The sequence below is a fragment of the Amaranthus tricolor genome, chromosome 8 (genome assembly GCF_026212465.1).
Source record: "Amaranthus tricolor cultivar Red isolate AtriRed21 chromosome 8, ASM2621246v1, whole genome shotgun sequence".
In the NCBI taxonomy this organism is placed as follows: domain Eukaryota; kingdom Viridiplantae; phylum Streptophyta; class Magnoliopsida; order Caryophyllales; family Amaranthaceae; genus Amaranthus; species Amaranthus tricolor.
Window position 1 is genome coordinate 20,756,457 of NC_080054.1, and position 11,331 is coordinate 20,767,787.

The 11,331-nt window shown below is 32.7% G+C and overlaps 1 protein-coding gene across 2 annotated transcripts; it reads right to left on the reverse strand.

Moving 5' to 3' along the window:
* Positions 1–115: 115 nt before the first annotated feature.
* Positions 116–10,809, reverse strand: LOC130821356 (uncharacterized). 2 transcript variants are annotated; one of them, XM_057687085.1, is made up of 10 exons: positions 10,560–10,808; positions 10,366–10,413; positions 3,625–3,951; positions 3,279–3,362; positions 3,039–3,197; positions 2,678–2,761; positions 2,430–2,567; positions 1,643–1,755; positions 859–1,022; positions 117–713 (listed from the first exon to the last, which is right to left on the reverse strand). In XM_057687085.1, exons 3-10 carry the CDS (start codon positions 3,904–3,906, stop codon positions 601–603), a joined length of 1,137 nt encoding a protein of 378 aa, XP_057543068.1. In that variant the 5' UTR covers positions 3,907–3,951; positions 10,366–10,413; positions 10,560–10,808; the 3' UTR covers positions 117–600. The 2 variants fall into 2 exon arrangements, with proteins under 2 accessions (XP_057543069.1, XP_057543068.1); XM_057687086.1 differs by lacking the exon at positions 2,678–2,761 and having other exon boundaries at positions 116–713; positions 10,560–10,809.
* Positions 10,810–11,331: the final 522 nt, after the last annotated feature.

The following is an 11,331-nucleotide window of genomic DNA, read 5'->3' on the forward strand; positions in this document are numbered from 1 at the left end:
TTAGTTTATTTATTTAATTTTTTTTTTTTTTGCTTAACTTCAAAAATTCTTATAAGTGTATCTTAGCAACATTTCACAAAAGATCACCAAATACATTTTATACAGTATTATCAAAAGTCATTCTACACATTTGAAATTATCATGTCTCATCGAGAGATACACCTAATTTTTAAGTTAAATAGTCCATCTCTTACATATTATGAAAATATAGACTCTTTATTTAAAATCGTCTTACCAAGTCTCTCACAAGATTAACTCTTTGAAGTCGGAAACACAAGAATGGATGACCACTTTAGAGGTCAGAAAATTTTCTGTCAAAATAACATTTGATAAATATGAACGCTATTTGTAAAAAAAGACGCACAAAAGAAATTGAGTTTGACTATACAAACAATGAGGGCGCACTAGGTAAATGATCTTTCAAATTTGCTACATGGGAGACTAAAAGGAGGTACTAATAAAAACCTGTAGTTGAGTATATACACAAAAAGGCAAGCGAAGTTTGAAAGTGTTGGGGGTGTTCCTAGTTCCTATGAGTTCAAGAGTTTGAAGGCATCATGAATATGATACTTTAAGGCAGAGGTTTTTCCTTAGAAAACATCAACAATACCGCGGAGGTCGCCTTCTAAGCCTCTTTAAGACAGGTCGCTCCACAACTACATCAACAATAAGATCATGATCAGCTCGTAGCGTTGATTCATGTTGGTCTTTCCCTAGAAAACATGATAAACATATGAATGAGAAACATAGTAGATGCATCGTGCGACAAGTAGGGCCGCAGTTTCAACTTCGAAGTGAAAAACTCAAACAATATGAAAAATAATGATAAATGCAAGGAAGGTCGGGTTAAGTAGATACCTTCTGGTAAAGGACTGTCATTATCAATCTGGTGACTTTGTTCAGAATTAGAAGCTAAGCTAGGATCATGACATGATCTTTTCAGCCCCACTGTGATAACTCCTTGCCCAAGTTGTTCTTCAGGCATATTACATCTCCCGTTGAAAGGTTTCATGTAACAAAACCTGTTAAAATAAAGCACAAAAGAGGATATCAGAAAATAAAGTTATTTACAGTTATAAGAGTAAAGACCATGTCATTATCCAAGGTCTATCTGCCAACATAAAAAGTTAAAAAGAATACCTTAAAAAACCATCCAAAACAGCATGCTGCCAATGTTTACAACAATATTACTATAACATACTTTACCCCCCATTTAGTTTCTCCATTAGGGGAGAGTTGCTTTTAGAAGAAAAAAAGCATGTGGGTGAGGTAAAGACGAGTGGAAGTAGAGAGAGGGTCCAGAGGGAATTAGTAGAGCACCCTTCAAATTAAATAAAACAGCAAACTCGAGGGAAAACCCAGAAAAGGAAAGCGACGCAAGTCATGCGAAGTTGAGGAATGGAGTACTCATTTAAAGATAATTTAAAAGATTATAAACGCCTTCAAGTTCTACAAAGAGCAAATTACATCACTTAAGCCTCAAACAGATACAAGTATATCTATGATCTCCTGTTACTTCCTATAGTCAGTTCATCAAACTTTCAGCAGAATGAGTCGTGATAATGAATAGAGGGAGCTTTATAATGCTATAAACAAAGAGCAGGTCATAATTTTAGAAATAGATAAGTCATGGATTAAATACCATTCTTTAGGTAGATTCTTGCTGTTAAAGCTAGAACTTAACATTCTCCACTTCCTACACTTGTCACATTGCACCCATTCATTATCAGGCTTGTAGTGAGAATTGCCCGTTCTCTGAAAAAAACAAATACAGTTTCAGTCGCAAAGCCCACTGATAAGACCAATATTCCTGAAGAATTGTATCAGCTTGCAAGCAGAATATATACACTGAAATATCAGATTGACTAAGATTCGCATCATTGTCATTAAAAAAAATTAAAATATACATCATTGAATTGCAAGGAAATTAAATGTACACTGAGCGGTAACTATACAACACAATAAAAAAAGCCAAAGCCTCCACGATACATTGAATGCTACCTCAAAGATCAACTGCAAATGTAATTGCTGATACCAAAAATCAAACAGTAAGTAAATATCAACATGAGAAAGAGAAGAGCAGTTACAATCCAATTACCACCAGCAACAAGAATATGGGAAGTAAAGAAACATAATTTCACCCAATGTTACCTCAAACGAAATTCGATCTGATACTAGAAACATAAAAAGAAACGAAAACAAGAAACGCTAATTTTAGAGATTTGGAAACGCATGTACAATTTTTACTTTACAACAAGAAAAGAAAATAACTAAAAAGAAAAGATAAGGAAAAAGAAAAGAAAAGAAGGGCTTATGGTATTATATATGGTTTCAGTAGCAAAGCCCCACCCAGTTGAACACCTCTAATCGGGACTACAAGGGTACGAAATTAGAATAGGATACACATAGGAAGAGAACAAACAATATACCAGTTCTATAGCATCAAAATATTTATCCCAATATCCATCTGCCTCTCTTCCCAACCATTCTTCAAGACAAGCATATTGTTCACAATCTTGAAATCCTTGCTTGTTGTTATGAACCCAAACACAACCGTTTTCATCATCCTGAGAGCATGAGGATAATATTTAAACATGCATGAAAAGATAATTCAGTGCAGTGTGTTAGTATCATGTTGTCTTCTCGTCTAGTGAAACAGCTAAGGAACTAAACTCACCATTAGTCCAGTAACATCGATTACACCTATCACACCTCGACCCATATCAGCACTGTGAATCATGCAACCTACTCTCTTATAAGCCTAAAATGAACGAAAGTGAGGAACAAAATTACATAATTTAGGCATTTGTTTTGTAAGGCTCAACAAATTAGAAGGGTAGGTATATATGTGTGTATATATATGTACATATCTGTGTCTTCTTGTTTGATCATATATATATATATATAAATATAAATATAAATATAAATATATATATATATATATATATATATATATATATATATATATTTACATTCATGTATATATATCTATATCTATATATATATATATATATGTGTGTGTGTGTGTTCTTTTTAACCTCAATTAGACGTCCACGCCAATACAAAAATATTCCTCCGTTTGCTTCATCCCACTCTATCCGACAACGACCAAGTGTAAGTTGGACTTGTTTGCCCATAATTTCAGCATTTAGCACAACAGTATTGTTGAGAGATTTGGCCAAAGGACGACTTTTAACCTGTCCACAAGAGTTGCAATTTCTCGATCATCAAAAGGAAAATGAAAATAGTGATAGCAGAACAAAGTTGGGGAAAATTACCAGTGAGCCTTGAACATATATCTTCATTCTAGGCTCTAGAAATATGACTTCCAAATATGACCGTAGTGAATAGTCAAGATGAACCTGAAAAGCAATCACGCAAATTTTGATGTGTCACTAACCGATATATGAAAGTGATAGTGTCAACAACATTTATGTATGATTTTTCATAAAGAATTATAAAATAGAATATCAACATGAGAAGGGAAAAACAACTATTTTAAAACAGCCATATTTTGATTATATAACGATAGTCTACTGATGTTATTTACATCCAATAGTATTGCTTAGTAATAAAATCAAAACTAAGATATATGTTAAGAGAAAGATGGTAAGTGTTTCCAACCTTTCGACTAGTTTGTCCTGGACGAGTTCTCACACGTCTAGAACGAACAAATATGTCACCCTGGTTAAAAGAGCTCCCACCGGGAATGCCTTCTTGCCACTCTAAAGTGTAATTTGAACCCCATTTGTCCAAGTTCCATATATAGATTTGTGTTCCTGCACTTCCTCTAAACAAACCAGCTTTTTCACCAATCAAATACTCATCAAATGGTGAAAACTCCTTTATTGCATTCAAATTGTACTTCGCTAGTTCTTTAGATTGTACATTTGTATCAATTTCCATGCACTGTCCTCGTCGACGATAGCTGACAACAGGTATTTGCAGATTCTTCATAGCAAAAGAAATACGTCATTTTGTAAAAAACCAAATACATACACATACAGAACAGATAACACTTCACACATCAGATAGCTCATGCAAGCACACAACCACAAGCAAAAACTAGACGAATGAACTTGTGTTTTGTGAGTTTATTTTTACTCCTCATTTCACCTCAGTTTCTAGTGTCGGACACAAAAACTTGAATCTTGCCAATTACATTTAAATTAAATCTTTTAAACAAAAACGCCAATCACTGCAAGTATCTGGGTGAAAAATTTGTATTCGAGTTTGAGCTATATTGCTTATAAAATAACACATAGTTCACAGGATGAATATCTGGAAGATGCAATCTAAGCAAGGACCAATCCAGTGGTAGTTGCAGAAAGAACATGTAATATCATTCAGCATAAATTGATAATTTGGGTAATATGGAAAAATGAAAAATAGAAGATAAAACTAAATATTTATGGTCAATAATATATACAATAAACTTAACACTTTGCAATTCTAATAATTTATTGTCAAACTTAATGCATACCTTGTTCATTCCAAATAGTGTTGTGTGCTAAGTTTGATGTAAAACAAACGTGTTTTGCATGAAACTTAGCACACAACACTATTTGGAATATATTATTGTGTTGAAGTTGTTAGCGTTAAACGTCATAGTGATATGCTAGAAAATTACGTGTTAAGTTGCGATTTTATGGGTTTTAAAGCTTTTTTGGAACTTTCCCGCATAATGAAGCTCAAACTTGGTTTGTTTTGTACGAAGCTTGGCAAACAACACTATTTGGTATACATTATTATATTGAAGTGGTTAGAAATTAAAATCATAGTCAGATGCTAGAAATTAACAGTTAAGTTGCGATATTATGTGTTTTCAAGCTCTTTTGACACTTTCGCGGATAAAGTAGCTCAAATTTGGTTTGTTTTGCACGAAATTTTATATATGATTGTGTTGAAGTTGTTAGAATTCAAAATCATAGCGATATGCTATAAATTACTTGCTAAGTTGTGATTTTATGGGTTTTTAAGCTTTTTTGGCACTTTCGCGCATAAAGTAGCTCAAGCTTGGTTTGTTTTGCACAAAACTTAGTACACAACATTATTTAGAATATATTATTTTGTTGAAGTGGTTAGAATTGAAAATCATAGTCATATGCTAGAAAATTACGTGTTAAGTTGTGATTTTATGGGTTTTTAAGCTTTTTTGACACTTTCGCGCATAAAGTAGCTAAAAACGAAACTTTATATAATATTTTGTTGAAGTGGTTAGAATTGAAAATCATAGTCATATGCTTTAAGTTACGTGCTTAGTTGTGATTTTATGGTCTTTTAAGCTTTTTTGGCACTTTCGCGCATAAAATAGCTCAAACTTGGTTTGTTTTGCACGAAACTTGGCACACAATACTATTTGGTATATACTATTGTGTTGAAGTGGTAAAAATTGAAAATCATAGTCATATGCTAGAAATTTCGTGTTAAGTTGCGATTTTAATTATGTGTTTTTAAGCTTTTTTGGCACTTTCGCGCATAAAGTAACTCAAACTTGGTTTGTTTTGCACGAAACTTTATATATTATTGTGTTGAAGTGGTTATACTTCAAAACCATAGTCAAATGCTATAAATGACGTGCTAAGTTGTGATTTTATTGGTTATTAAACTTTTTTTACACTTTCGCGCATAAAGGTGCTCAAACTTGGTTTGTTTTGCACGAAACTTGGCACACAACACTATTTGGTATATTATATTATATATATATATATATATATATATATATATATAAATATATATATATATATATATATATATATATATATATATATATATATATTTAAAACCTAAATATTATATGATATTTAACGCATCTTTCTTCACCCTATCTGCATGTCACATCAAATTTAATGTATATTTCTTTATAGAAAACAAGCGCTTGAATCTAGGTAATATTGGAAGATACCACAATACCTTAGCCGGGGGCCCTTTAGCATCCCCAGCCCTTTACGCTTGTAGCGCGATAACTCACACCTAGGAGACTCTTCTAAGTTCTCGTTTTCAGTCCTATACAATACACAATCATTCGGACACGCATGAATCTTCTAGTACTCTAAGCCGAAAGGACACATGAGCTTTTTGGCATAATATGTCGACTTTGGAAGTTCATTTCCCTCAGGAAGCATCTCACCTAACGATTCTAATAATATTATGAAACTAGTGTCACTCCATTTGAACTTTGACTTAATGTTGAAAGTTGTCAATACGGCTGTTAGTTTGGTGAACTATGTACAAAGGCTTTTGAGAAGCCTCTGTCAACAAGTCAAAAACACGAGGACATTTTCCTAACTCATCCTCGACTCCCTCCATCATCTTATCAACATGATCTACATCCTCAATGAAATTCTCTTCATCTATCTCATACCCATCAACATAATCTACTACATCCTCATTGACATCCTCAACAATACTTTTTTTTCTTTGTAAACTCCCTCCTCACCATGCCAAACCCGAACGTGATATTGAAGCCTAAAGCTGAAATAGACTACATTTAATAAAGTTTAATTATAAGTTTATTAAGCTGATTGGGGTTATTAAGTAAGTTAATTCGAGTAATAATATTATTACTTTGATAATATTGACTCAAGTATTTGATTTGTTAACATTTTCAAGAAAGAGGTATATTTTATTTAATGTATAAAATTCGTATAAAGAGTACTTCGATAAAAGTGTATTTTGATTATATTTTATTAATTATTAATTGATTACTATCTTATCTTTATAAAAATAAATTCAAATAAAGTATTGAAAAATAAATTCCTAAATGCAATCCTTATTCATACAACCAATTATGAAATTTTACTTATTTCGTAAATCGTTTTTTATACCCTTACAGCATGTCTTATATAAGATTGTCTTACGACGAGACGACTTTGATAGAATTTAACGGGTCAAAGCTAAAAATAAACCCATTCCTATCTCATTTAAACCGACATACCCCTTCCCCATTTCTTTTTTCATCCTCATCTTTTATTCCTTCAAACTCTCAACACTGCCTCCTTTCCTCTCCCTCACGGTTCAGTAGCAGTCGGTTCTCGTCCTCCCTCCACCGTCAACGGAGCTGCTGCACCACCTTTGCCGCCACTTCAGTCACCACTTCCTCACCTCTTTGTTTTTGGTTTATTGAAGAATCAAGTTAGGGTTTCTGATTTGGGAAAAATTAGTGAATTGAAGTTCAAGATTAAAAGTTGAAAGGTCCTTCAATGGTGATTGAGGTAATCCACAAACTATTTTATTTAAGTATAAATTGAATGTTTTAAAGTAGTTTTAAGTTCTTAAGCATAAACAATAATTGTTGAATTTGGTAGTAGTTTAGTATTCATGGTTAATTTGGGGTTTTTTTTAGTTTCAAATTTAAGCATCAACTTGAGTTTAATTAGAGTATATGAGTTTAATTAGTAATTGAGTTATTTTTAGTATTGATTAGAATTGGTTATTTGGGTTATTTGAGTTCTAGTATCAAATTTAGTATTTGGGATTCTGAAATTTCAGTTCATAAACTGAACTTTCTGTTTTGGCTATTTTGGGGATGGTTTTGATTGTTTTTGGGTTCTTATGTCTTCTTGAGATTTGTATAACTTTGAGTCGCGGTCGTATGGACACTTGAATCACCCCGAGATGAGTTTGTATGAGGAAGTTATGTCCAAAATACTAGTAGACTGTCATAAAGATCGACAATGAGGTTCTGTTTTGTTCTGTCCGAATTTGTGTTGCTATTTTTGAAATAGTTAGAGTCGTTTAGGGGTTTTGGTGTCTTCATGAGATTTGTATAGCTTCGAGTCACGATCACGTGGGCACTTGAATCGCTGCAAAGTGAGTTTATATGAGAGAGTTATGTTCAAAATAGTGAAATACTAGCAGGCTGTCTTAAAAATCCATAACGAACCTTCTGTTTCGTTTTAATTATTTCTGGGTTTTAGTGTCTTAATAAGAATAGTAGAGCTCTGAGTAATGGTCGCGTAGCCACTTAAATCGTCTCATTTGGTTTCCGTATGAGTGAGTTATGCCTGTTTTAGTAAGAGGTGTCCTAAAACCATTACGGGATTCCTAATTAGATGAGTTTTGTTGATTGAGACTAGCTGTTGGATATATATATATATATTTAGCTTCTGAATTATTGTTAGGAACTAAGAGTTGTGACAAGTTATGATAATGGTGAATAATTGAATAGATTGATACTCTTAGATATAATACCAGATACTTGTGAAACAATTTGTGGGAATGGATTCGTAGTGTCTTGATGGTGTATAGGTAGTGGTGAGGATTTGGATTTGAATGTTGTTAATGATAATTATAGGTCAAAGTGGTGATAAGAACTTAATTGTGGAATTATTAATTAGTATAAATTTACGAAGATTAGGATATCGATAGGATATTGAATGTGGAAAGTTTATGGAAACTTGATGTTCTTAAATGTTAGTTGATTCACGTGAATTTGCTAGTGATGGATAGTTTTTTGTTGTAGCTATTTATTTAATAGTTGGGTAATTGTAAGTGTGGGATATAAACCTTGATTTTATATGATTGGTTATTCTTAAAAGTATCAGGGTTCGTGTGGAAGTTATTAGTTGAATGGATAAATTAGTTGTGTTCTTCTTTTAGGATAGCTGGTTAATCTTGTTTAGTTTCTTGGTTTGAGTTAAATGAACTAGAAGTGTTTGAATTGGAAATACAAAGGGAATTGTGGAGACGTATGATCGTTACAAGGTTATAAGCTAGTCTTAAAAAAAGGTTATTTCTTTTTTTTATATATATGTTGGGGTTAGAATTAGAACTTGCGCAATCTTTGAAATTAGAATTATTAGAATAGAAGATGGAACTAAGATGCGATCATAGGAGGAGATACAATGAGTTATATGAACCTAGTTTGTAGTATCGAACGCTTTGTTGTGATGTTATGTTTGTTATGCTCCAGGAGACGACGTCATCGAGGAACCTTTCTAGTTGATAGTTGCGAATCGAACCTAACTCCTTGAAGCGACATCATCTGTGAGTAGTAGCAGTCCCTTAAAGGGTCTGGCCAGACTACTTTCTTGAAAATAAACTTTTTACTAAAGCTCTTTTGAATTGGAAATTGTTGAGACAAATGTTGTTGTGAATGCTTATGCTGATATTATGATATGGTCAATGGATCGGGCTTGCGAGCTGGTCATTGACGGAGTTGGGGAACATTGTTCCCTACTCCCTGTTTTTGAAGCGAATTGTCATTGAGATATTGACTAGCTTCACCCGAGAGCGACATAGCCTTAGAGCTGTGGGGCACCTCTCAAACTAGACTCCCTGTGCGCACATAGATCTAGGAAACTGATGTTGCTTTTAAACTATTGTTTTGAATTGCTGTGTTTAATTGTTTTGGATTGTTGCTTCTCACTCAGTTTAATCTGATTCCTTGTTGTTTCCATCTTTTAGCTGATTACAGATCGGATCCGGTCGGGAATAATCGGGTTAGCAATGTTGATGAGAGTTCTAAGGATGTCCTTTTGAGCTGAGACCGTGGGAGCTTCTAGTTTGTATTAGGAATTAGTTTAATGTATATTAGTTCTGTTTATGTTGATTATAATGGACTCGTAGTGAGTTGTATGGTTACTTTATGTTTAGACTAGATATTTGGTTTGAGATTTAGCTGTGTTGGTTTCGTAATAGAGCTGGTGATTCTTTAGCCCAGGTTTTGGGATATGATTTAAGTTCCTTGGGAAATAATCCCCGTGACGACCCTGTTTACCCAGTCAACGGTAAGTCGGGTTGTTACAAAAGCCACGTCGAAGTATGTGCTCCCTAAGGATATCAACACTATCTACCTTTGATACATTGCCATACTTGACACATAGACAATAAAAACTAACTCCTCTTGTCCAAACTTAATGTTCAACGGCAATACTACAAAATTCTAATACGCCATCAATAAATTCTGACGATTCAATGCTTCCATACATCCAGGAACGATCTTTTGTCATCCTAAGGGGGATTAATTAATTGAAATATAATTAATACGCATAAATCAAAATATATGCTTAACCCTAATTAAGCCTAAAAATAATATAACCCAAAATTAATTCAACCCTTATAATAATATGTATATTCTAAAAATAATACAAAGTAATAATTATTTATTTAATCCTAATCAGCCCTAATAATAATATGTATATTCTAATAATAATAATAACAATTATTCAACTAATCCTATGTAAATATTAATAACGACATTCATTCAACTAACCCTAATTAACCCTAAAAATAATACAACCCAAAATTAACTCTAGTTAACAAACTAATAAAAAAACAACTAAATTCATAAATAAAATCACATTAATAATTACAAACACATAAAAATATCAAAAACAAAACTTGATATAAAATAGAAATTACCTTGGTATTTAGATGATAATGTTGTGCTCTACAATGGAGTTATGTAACCTACAATGGAAAAACACCAACAAAATTAGTACACAACCATACTAAGCTCTAAAATACCATGAAGTTTTACGGAGTAAATGTTGAAGAAATTCAAATGATTAATCAAAAACTATGCCCTAAAAAACGCCTCTTAATTCGTGGGTTACCTTGAAGAAGACAACAACAAAAAGTTTGAAGAAGAAGGTTGAAGAATGAGAAATTATATGGAACAATTTCGTGGGATATATAGCTTGAAGAAGACACAAAATCAAAACCAAAACAAATGGCAATAAAGTTTTGACGAAGAAGTAAGGTTTTGAAGAAGAAAGAGCAAGAATGTCGTGGTTTTTCAAGGAGCAGCAATTAATTTGGGGGTTTTTGAAGAAATGTCATGGGGAAGAAGAAGAGCAAGAAAGCTTTATAGTAAGCAAAGAAATGTCATGGGTTTTTGGTACTGTATAGGTGGGAATTGAAAGGGCAAAAAAAAATATATAGGTATATGCTGCGATTCCAGACGAACCGCAACATTTAATGTGATATATGCTGCGGTATATATTTTTTTTGTCTCTTTTTTCCTATTTGTTTTATGCTGCGATTTTCAAGGAAACGCAACATATAATATAATTTTTTTCCCTCGTTCTTTTATGCTGTTTAATGCTGCGTTTATTAAAAATCACAGCAAATGTCACACAGTAGATACGATTTTTTCCACTAGTGGAAGAAGTTCCAGAGAGAAACATTCTTATATTAGAACCATGAGAACCAATCTATTTGACAAATAAGTGTTACTTTTCTATTACAATGGTTTTACTTTTAGATAAAAAAGTGTTACTTATTATGTTAAAAAAGATGATACTTTTCAACAAAAAAATGTTACTTTAAAAAAAAAATTGAACAAAACTCACAATAAGGTGTTACTTTTTACATAAAAAAGTGTCA

What these genes read in the sequence shown, in the direction of transcription:
- LOC130821356 (XM_057687085.1), bottom strand. Translation starts at nt 3,906, where the DNA reads ATGGAAATTGATACAAATGTACAATCTAAAGAACTAGCGAAGTACAAT. An exon ending in ATTTTGATGCTATAGAACTG is followed by an intron (nt 1,756 to 2,429) that starts GTATATTGTTTG and finishes TGTTTTTTTCAG; the next exon opens with AGAACGGGCAATTCTCACTA. An exon ending in AAGAATCTACCTAAAGAATG is followed by an intron (nt 1,023 to 1,642) that starts GTATTTAATCCA and finishes TTATTTTAACAG; the next exon opens with GTTTTGTTACATGAAACCTT.